This window comes from Mustela erminea, chromosome 15, assembly GCF_009829155.1.
Source record: "Mustela erminea isolate mMusErm1 chromosome 15, mMusErm1.Pri, whole genome shotgun sequence".
In the NCBI taxonomy this organism is placed as follows: domain Eukaryota; kingdom Metazoa; phylum Chordata; class Mammalia; order Carnivora; family Mustelidae; genus Mustela; species Mustela erminea.
In genome coordinates, this window is record NC_045628.1 from 66,794,304 (window position 1) to 66,812,564 (window position 18,261).

The 18,261-nt window shown below is 38.2% G+C and overlaps 1 protein-coding gene across 1 annotated transcript; it reads right to left on the reverse strand.

Moving 5' to 3' along the window:
• Positions 1 to 5,642: 5,642 nt before the first annotated feature.
• On the reverse strand, positions 5,643 to 18,104 carry NHLRC3 (NHL repeat containing 3). The gene is made up of 7 exons (XM_032314653.1): positions 17,776 to 18,104; positions 17,159 to 17,311; positions 16,703 to 16,850; positions 14,387 to 14,587; positions 12,087 to 12,178; positions 8,721 to 8,833; positions 5,643 to 7,987 (listed from the first exon to the last, which is right to left on the reverse strand). The coding sequence occupies exons 1-7, from the start codon at positions 17,857 to 17,859 to the stop codon at positions 7,735 to 7,737; spliced, it is 1,044 nt and encodes a 347-aa protein (XP_032170544.1). The 5' UTR covers positions 17,860 to 18,104; the 3' UTR covers positions 5,643 to 7,734.
• Positions 18,105 to 18,261: the final 157 nt, after the last annotated feature.

Sequence of the window (18,261 nt, forward strand, 5' to 3'; positions counted from 1 at the left end):
TGTTGCCAGAGATGAACTGATAAAATAAATAAATACACACACACATAAATACTTAATAGCTTTGTTAACAACCATTTTCCTTTGTTCTTCACAGACTAACTTTGCTATCATTTGGAAAATATTTAACAGAAGATTCAACAATTTAATATTTTGATGTGCATGAAAATGTTTAATCTCTGAGTTAGGTGGAATTATTAGAAACACTGCCAAAAGGTCACACTACAAAGAAATCAAATTATATAAAGTGAACAATGAAATGGAGTAAAAACAAATTGTTGGTCATTCTTATGAAAAACCTAGTCACCTGCTATGTTGTCTAATACAGCAGCCAATAGCTACCTCTAACAATTTAAATTTAATTAATTAAAAATAAAGCTGAAGGGGGCGCCTGGGTGACTGAATCATTAAGTGCCTGCATTTAACTCAGGTCATGATCCCAGAATCCTGGGATTGAGCCCTGCATTGGGCTCCCTGCTTGGCAGGAGGCCTGCTTCTCCCTCTCCTACTCCCCCTGTTTGCGTTCCCTCTCTCACTGTGTGTCTCTCTGTCAAATAGATAAATAAGTAATCTTTAAAAAAAAAAAAAAACCTGAAAATACAACCTAGATTTCAAGTGCTCAGTGGCCCAGGTGCTCGGGACTACCATGCTGGACAGCAGAAATTCAGAACATTACCACCATCATTTCTATCAAACCCTGACAAAGACTGTGCATTCAGTCAGTGGTGTATACACCAAATGTTAAGTATTCTTAACATTTAATTGAGCTACTGGATAAAGACCCTATCCCTTTCTCACACCTTCCTTGATTACATTTGAAAAGTTTCTTCGTGATACTTTTTTGGTTGAAAATATATTGTTTCATTTCACCTATAAAGATCCATGCAATGAAGAAGGGACCTATTTTATCAAATGAAAATTAAATATGCACATTTCCTTCTTTGCCATGGCTTCCAGAAAACTCAGAAGTAAGTTAATACTTAATTGCCATAACTATTAATCCAGGTTTTGAATAAATGTATTTTCACACCCCTCTATGCAACTTTTGACATTACTCTATTTTAATGTATTTTAAAAGTTTCATTGTAAAGAGGCTCAAATTCCTTTTGGAGATGGGTAGAACGTATTCAATAAACTCTACATAATGGCATTCTACTGCCCTCTTTCTTTCAAGAATAAAAGTTCCAAGCAAGAAATTATTAGCAAGTCAAGTTTTTCCAACAATAACCATAAGGAAAAAACCTTTAATTAATCAACACATTGTATACATCGATGCTAAAAGCCATTATAAAATTAAGTAGTAATTATTAATAAAATTCTGAGATTAAAAAAACTACTTAAATATGAAAATTACCAAAATTCAGTAGCAAACATCTTATTAATTGGTAAATTACCACTATTTCCACTAAAATCAGAAGTACGATAAAGATACTTGATATACTATCATTTAACATTGTTTTGAACAATGTAGCTAATGGATTAAAATTTTAAAAAGCAAACAAGCAGTAAGTAATTGAAAGATGTATAGTTACCTTTATTTTTACGATGGTATACCTAGAAAATCTGAAATCTATTAACAGCTAATAAAAATTTTTAAGAAAATTAGTAAGAGTTTGGGCACCTGGGTGGCTCCGTGTGTTAAAGCCTCTGCCTGTGGCTTAAGTCATGATCTCAGGGGCCTGAGATCAAGGGGGCAGGCATCAGGCTCTCTGCTCAGCAGGGAGCCTGCTCCCCACCCCCACCTCTCTTCCTGCCTCTCTGTGATCTCTCCCTCTCTGTCAAATAAATAAATAAAATCTTTAAAAAAAATAAATAAAAGTAAAATAAAATTAGTAAAGAGTTTATTAAGGTGAATAGAAATGATATACATAAAAGGACTGATAACCTTTTCTCTATGCCACCAATAACTAATTTGAAGTGGGGAAAAAGGGGAACCTGGGTGGCTCAGTTGGTTAAGCATCCAACTCTTGATTTCGGCTCAGACCATGATCCCAGGGTCATGAAACCCCCAAGTTACGCTCTGAGCTGAATGTACAATGTCTCTCCCTCTCCCCAACCGCCACCCCATTCCATGCTCTCTCTCTCTCACAAAAAGGAGGCAGGGGAATCCTACCCTAATAGCTACAATGAATAAATGCAAAGGATACATCTGACATAGGAACCTAAATGCGTCTCAAAAGAAAGGTACTGAATCTAAATTGAAAAAATAAATAAAGAAATGAAATCTTATCAGAGGCCAGAAAATAAGACATAAAAGCAGAGTAACTTATTTTCCTAGTTATAGAATCTTAAAACTATAAAAAAAATCCATCCCAAACTAATGCAGGTTAATTTAAGATTGAATTTCTTACGAATGTTTTTTATCTGTAAGAAGACACCTAACTAAAACAGTTGCTTAAGTAACTAAAACATTCAACTATCTCACATAAAGTATCTGGAGAAAAGTAATTACCAAGCCAGTACAGTGGTTCCCCAATCTTAAAAATCCAGCCTCCTCTGCCTGCCTTCTTTAAGAATGTTAGGTTTGTTGCTTTGTAGTACCACAATGGCTGCTGCAACTCCAGGCATCACACTCAAGTCAAGTCAGGCAAGAAAGGAGAAGGCAATGGTGCTAAGTATACCTGCCTTTTTTTTTTTTTTTTTTTTTTAAAAAAAAAAACAAAAAAAAGCAAATGCTTCTCCAGAAATCTCTCAGTAGACTTCTATTTATGGTTCTTGCATTGGCCAGAACCCCATCATGGGACTACCCCTCATGCTAGCTAAGCTGAGAAAGCAAGCACCTCACTCTTCCAGTCTTCAAGGTGGTGTAAGGTAAGTAGGTTGGGAATGGGTGTTGATTTAGCCAACCAAGTGTTAATATTTACCACAAATTCTAGTCAGAATCTCACTTTTTTCTTTCAAGCCATTATTTTCCGAAGTAGCATGTATACTACAGAAGAGGAGTCTGCCTTGCTCACCACTGTATTCCTGGTATCTAACGTATCTGTTGGATGACTAAATAGCTTTAGTGCTAACTGAAAATTTGTTTTTTAAAAGTAGCCATTTCTAAATCATAGATGACTTAGTGTATCACAACAATATCTTTAGTTTTAGTGGGACTAAACACCGAATCATACAACAGGGAAGGTCAATCTGGTCTCACCATCTTCCTGGAGTTAAGAATTTGAGCCCAAAGGTGTCATCACTGCCCATCTCTGGCTTACATACCACAAAAAAGGCATGGTGAGTGTCTACTATGTCAGGACCTAGGTGTAATGTTCTACATACATGATTTCATTTCTATTCACAATAATCCCATGAGGAGCCTAATATAATTTCCATTTCACAAAAGAGAAAAATGAGGCAGTCTCAAAACAACACAGTAAGTGGCAGGGCCTGGATCAGAACCCCGACCAACCTAACTCTAGATTTCAAGTTCTGACTCACTGAACTTTACCACTTTCAATATGAACACAGTCTTTTCCACTGTTACACAGCTCTTTGCTAGAATGTTCTTTCACTAAGCTGGACCAACTGGCCACACTGTTATTTCTACTCTTTATCTTCATTCTGGAGGAAAACTCAGTTAAGTCTGTTCATGCTACTATATGACCACCCTTTGAAGGTCTCAGAATTCATTTCAAACACCATGTTATTTTGGTCAATTGTTTTTTTGGATTAGAATCTATTTGTAGGATTCTCTCTTAAATGTAGTGTCCAAAAGGAAACTCAACACCACAAATCTGTTTACCAAGGTCATAGACTATTGTAGGGGCTAAAAACAAGCTGCTCCAAGATGGGCCACTTTGGCCTAAATTACATACAGAATTAAACCATAACAATACTGTGGGGCGGCTGGGTGGCTCGTTGATTAAGCAGCTGCCTTTGGCTCAGCTACTGATCTCAGGGGCCTTGGATGGAGCCCTGCATCAGGCTCCCTCCTCAGCAGAGAGCCTGCTTCTCCCTCTCCCTCTGCCTGGCGTCTGCCTACTTGTGCTCTCTCTCCATCTAATACAGAAGTAAAATCTTTAAAATAAATCAATGAATGAATGAATATATCTTAACAATATCCTTTCATTGTCTACAATGGAAGAAATGAAAGTTTCAAAAAGTGCTATTTTCTACTGCTCAAATTCCACCCAGTTCTTACATACAAAGGGAGGATCTATATGTCATTAAATGTCTAAAGGATTAATTTACCCTATGAACTTATGGATTCTATGGGTGAAGTGTCTGATGGAGAAATTACTGGGCCTCTCTGTAAATAATCAATTTTTCTTATTTATAAAAGAGTCAGCAACCACAAGGAAAAATTGTTTAAAACAAACCAAAAAAATCTAGTAAGGATAAAAGGAATAATTTTCTGTTAATGTGAATGCATTTTCTATTGTACTAAACTCATATTCAAGTTATAGCTTAAGATGAGTTATTCACTTCTGGCTGTTAGGCTTTTTATTGAAAATTTGTTTTTTTTTTTTTTTTTTTTAAACATGGAAATGTCCAGTTAAACAGCAAGTTTCCAATAACCCTTGGAAAATATGTCACCTATAAGCTAACTTCCTCAAGATATACAAGCTAAAGAAAAAAGAAAAATTAAAAGTATGGTTAACCTCAATTTTTTTGAAAAATCGAAGTATAAAGAAGGCCATAGCTGGTTTCAAGAAATGCTCATAAGCAGGACTCTACTGCCCTCTTTTGTATCAAGAATATAACACAGTGCAAGTGCCTAATAGGGTACCTCCCAGGATGGAAGTGTTCTGTGGGCTTGTTTTTCCAGATGGATGGTCAACTACCAGGGCAGAGGCCATTTCCCTAAGTGCCTTCACACGATTGTCGTTTCATATGTTTTTGCTGACTAAATGAGTGTGAGTTGTTCTGACTTTTCTAAAAGGTTTTTTTGTGTGATTATTGCTGAAATTTTAGACTCAAGAGTAAAATAAAGTCATACATACATTCAAGATTTTTTTTTTAAAAATAATTTTAATGGATTTGTTGAGTCATAGGAGCAAAAAATCTGACAGTTTCTAGTTGTCCTGTGGGGTCTCCCAATCTATCCTGCTTTCAAATCCAGTGTTTAAAAACCAACAAAACTGGAACAGAAGTTGGGACTTGAGTGCCTTTATTTAGCCCGACAGCCACATTGCCTGAAGCAGTCTTTGAATCTGTTAAGTGACCTAAGCACAAATTATATGGGTTTTCTAAGCTGACATCAGACTGCACATAGGTTTTCTCCGAGGACACAAACATTCCACCGTAGAGACCCGATGTCACAGTGGAGGCTGGGAAGATACCTCCAGCCTTCCTTTCGGTTTTCCAATTTAGAAGCTGCCCCACCCCCACCCACCCCAGCCCACCACACACACCCCTCAATAGATTTTGAAAGTGGAGGCACAAAGTGGTTCCACTTCCAGTGCAAAAATACGTGGAGTTAGCTAGCAACACTATCATTTGCACCCACCCCCCACGTCAGCCAGGCTGCTTTCGCTAAGACTTCCGAGGGACCTCTAACAAAATGCGCATCAGCCTACACTTTACATACGAATGAAGGAGGAAATTCTCTCAGCGCCAGCCTGTGACTCAGGGTTGCTGAAACTCTTCAGCGGGGTAAGAAGTTATAAACTGCTTTTATAACAATAAAATTCAACATTAAATAGAGAGCCAGAGAATATTGTCTTTTCTTTCCAAAAATTTAATTTGTTATCTTTTAAACGACAAGAGAAGACATTTTCTCATTTAGTCAATTAATCCAAAGGAAAAAAGTGAAATACTATGATTACAGGAATACTGATAGACAGTTCTAGCAAGACATATGGCAACAAAATTTTCAGCAAGTTTTATAGGACACCAGTATAAAACATGGTTAAATATAACATTTTTAAAAGGATAAGATCAGCTTACCTAACCTGCATTCCTAAGAGACATTTGGATTTCTCGTCCTCGCTTAAAGACAAAACAAAACAAAACCCTCAAATCACTTTCTTTTATACAAATAAATTTACTATATTGGTTAAGCTGCATAAAGTTCAGGAGAATAAATTCTGGAAAAAACCAATAAACACAAAATTCAGGCAGACTTGATAGTTGGTATCAGGTAAATGGCACATTTAGAAGGAACTTTGTTAAGAATTTTGAAGCTATATTTTGGAGTATATATATAATCTGTATTTCAGAGTACTCAAAGTACTCTGAAGTACTCAAAGCTATATATTTCAGAGGGCACATTTGTGTCTGTTGTACATCTGATCCTAACAGCATTATTGGAGGAGGAATTTTTACTAAAGAGAAAAACTAAGATGACTCATTTAAGATCACACAGCTTGATCAGTGGCACAAACATACTTATCAAAGGCCTTGGAACATGGAAAAGTTTCCTGTTGGCTGATTTACCTTCCTAATTGCATCAAGATATGATCCAAGCATCTAAACAGTGAATTTCCTGCAGTCTGCAAAACAGACAGCAGCCATAATGAGTGATGAGAAAGGCAGCTCAGGATTTCTCACATGCTTTATGGCTTGCAGTGCAAGAACAGGATAAAAAGGGAGATGGATATAAGACACGGGGAGGAATGACCCAAAAGAATATCATATGGCTAGGTTCAACCAAAACTGAGAAAAAATGAGAAAAAAAACTGAAAAGATGGTCTTCGCTGGGAAGCAAATATTAAAACCAAAGGGGCAGAAAGGTAAGATATTATTCACCTTAATAGTGCGAAGTATTCAGTGCACATCCCCATATAAATAATTCCAAAACTTCTTTGAGGTAGACAGATGTCAGGAATGAACTGAGTACATGTTTAACAAAAAGAAGAAAGAAAAGAAGGGAAAAAAAGAGAAAGAAAAAGAGAAATAGGAAGAGGCACTGAAGACAGACCCTATTTTTAATGCTACCTTTAATTAAAAAAAAAAATTGCAGTAAATACTTGTAAAGATCCCTTTCAGTAAAGTGCTTAAACGCCTGTTGTTTTATTCCGACATTAAGAGGTTGAGATTAAGTATCTCACAGTTAAAGGACCCAAGCCAAGATGGGCTTTTAAAAGAAAGCCTATCAAAGCTCCCAGCAAGTCTGTAACTTTTTACAACTCCTCCACTTGGCCCACGTTGTTTTCCCCTCTTCAGTTTTTGAAGTTGGAGCTCAAATGGACTTTCCTCGCAAAATCTCCAGGATTTCCTCAGTCAGAAGTAATGTTCCTACTCCCAAAAGTCCTCCTACACTTAAGCCTTGCTGTCACTGTTACAACAGTTTGCACACTTGTCTCCCCACCGGACTACAAGCTCCAGAAAAGGCACACAGCTTCATCTGTGAAGCAGCTTCATCTCTGAATCTGTAGGAGCTAGCATCCTGTGGGTCCCTGTTAATCAAGAACCCATCTGACTCGATCTCTCAAAATGTACATTTTGTATAAGGTCAACAAATTTGAGGTCTGCAGTTCTTCACATGAAATTCAATGTATCCTGCAAAACCCATTTTTATTCCTTTCCCTCTTCCCCTCAGGGAAAATTAGTCTCCCAGGGCAAATACCCAGGTTACAACCTTAGTCCTTCTTTTCTACCTCATTTTTTTAGTGTTACGTTTCCTTCGTTAAAACATCCTTATGCACTTACAAGTAAAACCAAGTCACAAAAAGAGCAACATGATATAAAAACAAATTTTTCTCGCCAGGTCACAGAAAAATAAAGAAACACATTCTTATGCTTGAACATTATTTGTAAGGATTTCACAATGAATTTGAGAATCTGAACTCTCCACAAAAGGAAACATTATGAACCGAATGAAGGAAAGTAGCTGTTCATAGGGACGTATTTTTGTACTTGCTTTGCTCCAATTTCTGCTACATAGATTGCTCCTGTCTTTCCACTGACATCTAAGAGATGCGGTAGAACCTGATCTGCTAGTTGGATTGTGCTGATCACAGAACAGTTGCCAATGCTTCCCACTGGAGGCGCCGCTGCCAGTAAGAGCCTGCTAAGGTTCAGCTGGGCTACAATCACGTACTTTCCATCAGGAGTAAATCTAAGGAAAAAGACATTTTACAGAATAAATGTATGCAGAATCAATTAAAATGTTGACTTTCTCAACATTTTTATCCCCTGTGGCGCTAAACAACACTAGACTCCTCTACTTGCAGAAAGATGCTTTCAAGGAGAACTTACAGATTTGTGATAGTAAACACAGCCAAAGAACAGTTTCAACAAACAAAAACAATACATGAGAACCACACAAAATGAAATCAACGGAGAGTCTGTGCTGGACTGACACTACAGACTCAAGATTTCTATTTTCATTCTACGTTTAAAAAATCATCACACGTATCTCAAGGGTGAAGGCTGTAGGAGGTCCAGCATATGTTATCTCTGAGACCTGGGTCCTACAGTGCATGGGGAGCTGAACCTCTTTCACTCTGCTTGGGATTTAAAATACCATTACATGTTCTCTGCATACTTGGTTCTGCCCCCTTTTCACCTGTTGAAAATTAATAGTATTTGACCTTTCAGCTAGCTCTTCAAAGAAATGAACATACACCAAATAAAACAAGTTTTTTTTTTCCTTTCAACATTTTATTTAAATTGTAGTTAGTTAACATAAAGTGTAGTATTAGTTTCTGGGGGAGAATTTAGTGATCCATCACTTGCATATCACACCCAGTGCTCATCACAAGTGTCCTCCTTAAGGCCCATGCCTCATTCAGCCCATCCCCCACCCACCTAATAAAAGGAGCGTTTTTAAAGAAAAAAAAAAAATTTACCTGACTGAAGAAGGTCCCTCTTCTGTGAAACAATTATCCCATGCTCCTAACCACTCCCCGGTGTCTTTATCAAATACTTGAATTCTTTTATTTCCTCGGTCAGCAACCCACACCTGAGAACCCAAAAAAAGTATTTCTTGGAAAAGATCCATATCATAAATGAGAAAGAAAACAGAAGGGGAGAGGTATGGGAAGGATGTTTATTTCCATTAGTTTCACATACATCATCTCATTTAGTTCTCAGAGAACCTAAAAGAGAAGGTACTGAAAGCGCTGTCTTTAGACAGGAAATTGTAGTTGGAAGTGAGTTTATAGTAAGTAGGAGAGCCACTTTCAGCCACCTGTCTTAACCCAAAGCCCACACTTAATGCTCTGTTTGCTCTACCAAACATCTGAATAACTAAAAAAAACTGGAGTCTTCTCTTGTGATGCAGAGGATTAGCACAGTATTGAGAAGCAAGAGAATTTACTCATTACTCCAACAGGAATTCTCTGTCCCACTGAGTTCTGCCATCCCATTCATTAGAAGACAAAGACAAAGCAACGCAGCCTAGTTCCTGGGGGGTGGGTGGGGGGGTGGTAGGTATTCATTCCTACTGCAGTATCACTGAATGTCTACCTGCTATCTACCAAGGAATGTCCGAAGTGCCAAACCACCCACCGAAAGAGGGTGCTTAGAAGATTTTAGTAGTATCCAAGAATGCCAGGAAGCTAACAACAGGTTTAATTTCGTTTTGCTGTAGGCTGAAACAAGTTATTAAAGCAAACTGTTGTTATGAGACAGGAAAGTAGATACACCCTAAATGACATTTCATGCACCATATTTGACATATGCAACCTACAGCATACATACAGCAAAATGATTTTCTGACATGAGGCTAGGATTGTAGAGGGGTATGTAAGAATGGACTGGAAGTGTGGGCCAGCCCTGCTGAACTCCAAGTCCTCCTTTGAGGATTTTCGGATTTCTAGGGTTCATGGATTCAGGGACTATTTCTTCAGGGTAACCCTGACTATCTGTCAATGCCTATGAGTTTTAGTAGCCACTAAATTCATCTACAACAAGAAACAAATAAAGACTCACTGTATTACTTCAGAAAGAGTGTTGATCCCTAAGTAAGGTAATTTTCAAGATCATTCCCTGATTCAAGATTCTTTAATAAGGATGGATTTTCTTAAAGATTTTGGGATTATGCCTTAGACGGGTAACCAAAGAAGAAATACAGTTTCGACCCTAGGATTGAATATTTTAGACGGTTAGCATTATCTTTCCTACTGAACAGATTTTGATTATGAGAAATCTTGTTTAAGAAACAATAGCAGGAACACCTGGGTGGCTCATGTAGTTAAGCCCCCAAGGTCAGGTCATGATCCACAGGACTGTGAGATCAAACCCTGTACTGGGCTCCACACTCAGCAGGGAGTCTGCTTGAGATTTTCTTTCTCCCTCTCCCTCTGTCCCTACCCCAACTGGCACATGCACACACTTTTGGTCGCTCAAATAAATAAATAAATAAATCTTTAAAAAACAAAAGAAAACAAAAACCAGCAGCAAGTTCAGCTCTGGAGCTAATTAACATTTCATATAGGACTGGGGTGATGATTAAATGAGTTGATCATGTAAAATGCTCTGAATGGCAATGACTGTTGTTAAAACACAGTGTGCAGAAATGAACACCATCGTTATCCATCATTCAGTAATGCCAGAGTAGCCCCATCAAATGTTCTCCAAGCTTTCTCAAAGGGCACTTACTACCGTGGAGAATTCACCTGGGTCTAGGTCCTGTCTGCTCAGAAACTTGATCATATTCTTACTTTAAGAAGGAAGTATTTAACCAGGCACAGGAGGGTAATGTGTTTAAACCAGAATTCCAACTTTCTACCTCCCCATTCAGAGACAAAATTCACAGGTTCAGCTATCTTCCTATCTACAATGGGAAATACCTGAAGATTTTATGATCAAAACAATCTCACTTTGTCTACATGTAAGCCAATCACAATCAAAAGGTTGTGTGCTCGGGGCCCCTGGGTGGCTCAGTGGGTTAAAGCCTCTGCGTTCGGCTCAGGTCATGATCCCAGCGTCCTGGAATCAAGCCCCACACCGGGCTCTCTACTCAGCGAGGAGTCTGCTTCCCCCTCTCTCTCTGCCTACTTGTGATCTCTGTTTGTCAAATAAATAAAATCTTAAAAAAAAAAAAAAAAAAAAGGTTGTGTGCTCAACACAGAATCAGAAGTAGAAATGGATTAAATTTCTAATGGTATGAAGCCAAGATAGTCTGATGTATCCATCCTACAACAAGACATTTAGTCACCTAACAGTTACTCATAAGAAGACTACTATGTGCCAGGCACCGAGATATAAAGCAAAAGAGATTCATTATACGCCCTCCTACAGCCTACATTCTGTTAAGGGAGACAATGATTGATTATATTATAGTGTGATTATTACTGTAATGGGGAAGTATAGGATACTATAGGAAAACAGAAGGAGAAATTAATATAAAACATTTTGGGTAGGGGTTTGGTCATAGGAAAGTAACCCCAAAGAAGTGGTATATATGCTTAAAGGTGTATAAAAGCAAAGGAGGTAGTAGTGGATAGGAGGGGGAAAAATAAATGGGTTGAAATGTGTCAGTTACAGCTTTCCGTTCCCCAGAGTGGAGCCAGTCAAAGTTACCTGGGTAGCTCTCATTTTCAAGCATCCAAGATTAATCTCTCCCTTTTGATCAACATATTCTAGAATTATTTTAATTCTAAAATTAAAAATACATTCAAACACTCCTAGTTTTCTTTTTTATTTTGAAGATTTTATTTATTTATTTAACAGAGAGAGAGATCACAAGAAGCAGGCAGAGAGGCAGACAGAGGGAGAGGGGAAAGTGGGCTCCCTGCTGAGTAGAGAGCCCGATGTGGGGCTCGATCCCAGGACCCTGAGACCATGACCTGAGCCGAAGGCAGAGGCTTAACCCACTGAGCCACCCAGGTGCCCATCCTAGTAGTTTTTTAGTAGAAAGGCAACTCTTTCCTTTTTCAGGTAACTTATGTTCTACTCCATTATTTGTTCCTTCTACCTTAAAGTGACTCAGGAAATCTATTTTGTTCATTTCTAAATAATTTGGGAACTCTCTTTATTATAGGACTAGACATTTTTTAAGAGTATGTGGGTATACCCAGCCCCAGAAGAAACGCCCAGACCCACCCAGGTATAGAAAACCACAAACATTCATAGTCAGATGACCAGACACACATGTGCACCAAGATCCATAAACAGAGAGGTGTGTACACACACACACACACACACACACACACACACACTCTCACACTCTCAGACACACAGTTTCATACACAATGACAGTGTATTTTTACCCGACCAGATGAATCAAGAGTAACACTGTGAGGTATGTTGAACTTAGCAGGCCCCGTCCCACGTTCTCCATGTAGCCAAAGCATCATAAAATCTGACAATGGCAAATACAGTTGGTCAGAGTAACATATACAATACCTTGTACATTTGCGTGATATAGCTTATGTCTTAAGTTGCAAATAATTATTCAATCATACCCCCAAATGATTATGCTTTTTTGGCTTTCTGTGTATTGAGCAGTTTGCCTAATTCTTATGCTTTATGCCCCCTGCCAAAATTCCATTTCAAGCACTTAATCGACTTCTTTACTATCTTCACTTGAGTGTTTCATCACTCAAAACCACTGTGTGTGATTCACGTCAGTGTCTCCCTTCCCAACTATTCTGTTACTTGGTATTACAATTCCTGTGAGCTTAAAAATCCTCATTACATTTTTATAGTCTGTCTCCCTCATTTATCCCTGTTGTAGGCTGAATTGTATGTCTACCCCAAAAGATATATCCAACTCACAGGTATTCCTGTACCTGTGAATGTGACTTTATTGGTCACTGACTTTTGCAGATGTATTAAGTTATGGATCTTGTGATGAGACAAATCCTAAATTTAGATGGACCCTCAGTCCAATGTCTAGTGTTCTTGTAAGAGAAGGGAGAGGGAGTTTTGAGACACAGAGACGCACAGAAGGCTGCCATCTGAAGTTGGGGCAGAGACTAGATATGCTGCCACAAACCAAGCAATGTCTAGAACCATGAGAAGCTGGAAGAGGCAAAGAGGGATTCTCCCCTAGGGCCAGTAGAGGGAGTAGGGCCAGCCCTATAGAAATCAGATTTCTAGGGGTGCCTGGTGGCTCAGTGGGTTAAGCCTCTGCCTTCAGCTCAGGTCATGATCTCAGGGTCCTGGGACTGAGCCCCACATTGGGCTCTCTGCTCAGCGGGGTGCCTGCTTTCTCCCACCCCTCTCTGCCTGCTGCTCTGCCTGCTTATGATCTCTCTGTGTCAAATAAATAAATAAAATCTTAAAAAAAAAAAAAGATTTCAGACTTCTGAATTCCAAAAATATGAGAGAATAAATTTATATTTAAGCTATCCAGTTTGTGGCAATTTTTTATAGCAGCCATAAGAAACCAATATACCTGTGTTCAATCTGTCTCCTGAGTTTGGTTGTTTCTTTAATCATTTTTCTGATTCTTGCTTTATCTGCACTTCACCTTCCTTTAACTATCACCAACCAAACTTAGTTACTGGGTAATAAGTTGACTACATAACCTCCATGTATGAATCTATGCTCTTTCCAAATGACAAAGCTTACTGCAAATATATCCTGATACAGTACGGAGTCTTATAAAAACCCTGCTTCTATAATATCACTTTCCTAAAAAAAACCTCAAGACATTTTAAAAGCAAAATTATGGCTTTAAAATTCTTAGGTAAACCTCCAAGAACATTCCAAATCTTATTTTTTACTCTTCCAAAATTACATCCTAATCTCCCCTCCTAGACGACTTGTTAATTACCTGGAGACCTTGTGTGATAGAGCCTTGTAAATGCTCCTCCCCCACCTCTTCTCTTCCCACCAAAACCAGTTTAGTTCAAGAACCACTTGCTTTATGAACACTTTCCTCCTCCTCCTAATCTTATTTTACTTTAACAATCAATACCATAGATTAGCATTTAGCGGTTTCAACTTAAATAGACCTGCACCTAGACTACTACTGAGAACACAGAGCAATAAATACAATGAAACTTTAGCTGATCAATCAAACTGAAGGGTATCTCAGCTCTGGGATGCCGGGTTCCTAAACTTGTCTTTCTTAACTGGATAGAATAAACACTTACTTCTTCAGCCCACTATAAATTCCCAAACTGCCTCCAGTTTAATTCAAAGGAAACACCTAGCTTTTCAAAAATAAGCAAGCTTATTATCAGAATCATTTATTATTAGCCATCCCACACATCCCACTCAAGCCCGTTACACACAGCTTCATATACAATACAATACAGAATAGTTGTAGGGGCATCTGGGTGGCTCAGTCAGTTAAACGTCCAGCTACATTTTGGCTCAGGTCATTCCCTCAAGGGTCGTGAGATGGAGACCTGTGTCAGGCTCCTTGCTGGGCATGGAGCCTACTGAAGATTCTCTCTCTCCCTCTCCCCCTGCCCTCCCCAATTCCCCGATTATACTCTCTCTCTCTTAAAAAAATACACACACACATATATGTTACAATATTATACCAAGTACTGAACAAATTAAACACATCCAACTTATTAAATAACATTCTTATGATACCATGGAAGCCATGTACCTTGGGACAATTTGATCAATCTGTTATTCAATCCTCCATCTCCATCCACAATGTAAATATCTCCTGTGGCGTCTACATATAATTCTGCAGGATTATCAAATTGCAGGGGATTCAAACTGGTGCCTTTTTTGCCTGGGGTACCCAAGACTTGAACAAGATCACCAAAGGAATTGTATTTTTTAATAGTATGACCGTAAGATCCTTTAAAGAAAAACATGCACATGTCACAAATATAACCACTGTCCAAATATTCACATTTTTCAAGTAAGCACAGAGCAAGAATTTAGTGAATTAGACAATAATAAAAAGTTAATAGGCTCATATAATTAAATGCTGTATTTCACAAGCAATAAAGCGTCTTCATTAGTTACAACCAAATCTGTCATGATTAAAATTCAAGTACTCCAAAATAAGTACATTCTAAATTCAAATAAAACCAAAAAACCTGACTCCTTATACAGAAAGCTCATGATGTTAAATTATTCTTTTGTATTCTTTTGCAAATTTTCTTTTGTAATCATAACAACAGTATGACCTTGAATAAAATCCTTTATAAAAAGAAACCAAGAAGGAACTAGAAAAGGAACTTATGTTTGGAAATCATTATTTCAGTCAATCATGTGCAGATCTCAAATTTTAGTAGGTCAACAAAAAAGTTCACTACAACACATGTTTTTTAAAACTATACTTTCTCATAGTAGAAACAAATTCAAAACTCGACCCATTAACTTTTTTTCCTAAGAGATGAAATCTTTCCAAATCACTAGTGTATTTTCTCACTTATATCAAGACTTGAGTTAAAATTATCTCACAAGCAAAAATATAAAGTAAAATATTAATAATTAAGAAAAAACCATAATGTGGTTAACAGAAATCAACCTGAAGTCATACCAAGACCAAACTAACAAATAGGCATGCAGAAGATATACTGGATACACTGAACTGACTGGAAATAAAGTGAATCAACCCGAATTACAGCTCCATCTTAAAAAAGATTTATTGTTATACCTGATTTGAATGCTTGAGATAATTTGTAGCAATAAGAGAACAAAATATTGTTAACGAAAGCAACCTTGAAAGTTTCTAAAGAGTTGGCAAAAACCGGAAGACCAGTATGTAACATTGTTCTGTTATGTTTTTAAGGCTCATTTACAGCCATATTTTTAGTAAAGGGAATGTATTTCTTCAAAAACTGGGAAGGAATATAAATTCAGATCTGTTCATGAGAAACCCTTTAACGGAAAGAATGAAGAAGTCATGTGTGTTCTATTTCTGGGAATCAAAGAGGTAATTTACAAAAAAACGATCACATGAACGGAATAAATTAAAAAGTAAAGGCCTTTAACAGTGAGTCCTGGGGAAAAAAAAGTCAAAATAGTCACATTTCATTATAGCATTACAAGGATCTCGGAGGTAATCTCAATTTTTTGTTTAACTGGAATTTTATTATCCAAAATACATCTGGAAAGTAATGAATCGGGTGAGGCTAAGAAATCTCTTGGGTTCTGAGAAGAACTGGTAATGGCACTTCTAACAAAAACTGAGAGTTCATTAACTCCGAAATGTTATCTGAAATTAGCCAGAAATGAAGAAACAGAATGTCCTTCAAGCCCTGAATGTACGTGGGCCAAAGAATACTAGAAAGACTGTCTTTAATGATCCCAATCATTCCTGAGATCCTGTGAAAATAATGCCAGGTTATCTCTGGTACTGTCTTAAGCCACAAGAATATGCAAACAGCTATCTCTGAAAATATCCAGAGCTATAAACCCAGCTGTCCCTACTTTGATTTGCAACACATTCTATTAAAAGTATTCGGTGGAAGAGATTGCAGACATGCTGCAGTAGGTAGGATTTCAGAAACATTAACATCCGCAGTTTCTGCAAATCTTGCATTTTGGGCAACAAAGTAGTTCTGGTTTCTTAGCAGAATTTCTTTTGAAAGAAAAAGGGTAAAGGAAAATAAGACAAGGACTCCATTCATTAACCTTCAGAGATTGCTATTTGGGGACTTCAGAGAAGAGATTGAGAATTTTAACCTGGGAAAAGCAACTGATGCTTTAACGAATTATAAAAATGATCCCTGCAAGTATGGTGTCACAACTGATGCTTTAAAGAGGAAAAGTCCCTTGACAAGTCAAGTCCCTTGACTCTACAGAAGTGTAACATAGAGGTTTTTAGAAACAAGTGATTTGATAAATCATTAAAGAGATTACAATTAGATGTAGCAACTCTTGATTTTAAAGCGTACAAGCAAGAACATGGGCAAAAATATGATTTCTAGCAAGAGAATTTAATAGATATTACTACACATACCACTTCCTACATCCGTGATCCAGACAGACTGTTCATGTAGTGTACTGGCTGCAAATATACCATGAGGTGTGTCAACTGTGTAATTCCAGGATCGTAGGAAATATCCATCCTCTGTGAACACTAATACCTTTGGAATGTTATCCCCTCTCTGAAGGCATATAAAAATAACTGCTTAGATAGGATCAGTTTTTAGAAAGTAATCTTTATTTTGGTAGACAGAAACAAAAATTGAAGGTTAATCAAGAAATTTAATGCTTAAAAAAAGAGCTTCAAAACCTAACAATATTAATATCTACTACATTCAAAATCTAAGTATTTACTTAAAACCGACTCAAAAAAAACAAACTTCACAATTAACATAATATAAAAACATATGGTTACTTAGTACAGCAAAACAAGAAAAAACTGCTTCGTTTGTGTTCATATTTTTTTCTTCTAAATTCCAATTTTACTAACCTGAGCTATGTAAACCAATCCGCTGAGGGAGTCAATTGCAACACAAAATGTTGCTCCAGTAAAATACTCTGAATGCTTAGGCCAACCCACATCCAGCCGGTAAGGAATTTCCTTGGTTCTCCAGGAAATTTGAAAAGCAAATTTCCTTAACACCTTTAACAAAAAAAAAAAAAAAAAAAAAAAAAAAATTCAGAACATTAAGATTCAGTTTACCCCCTACGTTAAGAAAAGAAAGGAAAAAAAAAAAGTCTTATTTTTAAGCATGCCTTGACAGCTGACACAGAGCTGTTGAGACTGCTGGACAGAAATGATTCGGAAAAAATGGGTTTCTAAGTCTAAAGACCAAAGCGATCACAATACAAATCCGCAAGTTCCTGGAAGATGTAGTGGGATCTAGGGAAAGAAAGAAAACGGGGAAATGGCGAGATCGCATATACAAACTTTATAAGACTAAGAGACAAAACAAGACATCGGTAGTTCCGCCTCCGGGGCAGCTTTTGGAAAAGACAAGCTAGTGCGGGAGCCAGGGCCCGCCACCTCCATCCCACGACAGCGGCGTCGCCTCTCAATAATGCTATCCACACACCCGACAGCTATTTCTTCACTGCTCAACTCACCGGGGAGCCACACAAACGCGAATGCAAAACCAGAAATCCAAGAAAGAAGCCCGCGCCGGCCAGGCAGACCCAGAATCTCGCCATGACGGAACTGCAGGGTCCGCAGGCGGCCGGGGGCTACCAGACTGCCTCAGATCCACACGGCTCTTCGCTGTACACGGCGTCCGTCCACCTCCGAGCCGAAGGGCCTAGCTCCAACTCCGCCTCCCTGGATGTGCGGGGCTTGAGAACCAGACCCGGGCGAAAGACAATCAGAACTCGCGTAGCGGTTTCCGGGAGCGTTCCCCGGTCTACGCCCCCGGGTCACGTGGCTCGCGCTGCCCTACTGACCACCCCTTTTCTCCCCTTGGGGCGGTCCACGCGGCGGACTTCTCCGGTCCGCCAAAAATAAGGGCATCCGTAGATATGCCTTAGCCACTCGGAGTTCGTTTTTTTAAAAAAATTCAGATTGAGAAAACAGAGTCAAGCATAATCAAACCCAAGACA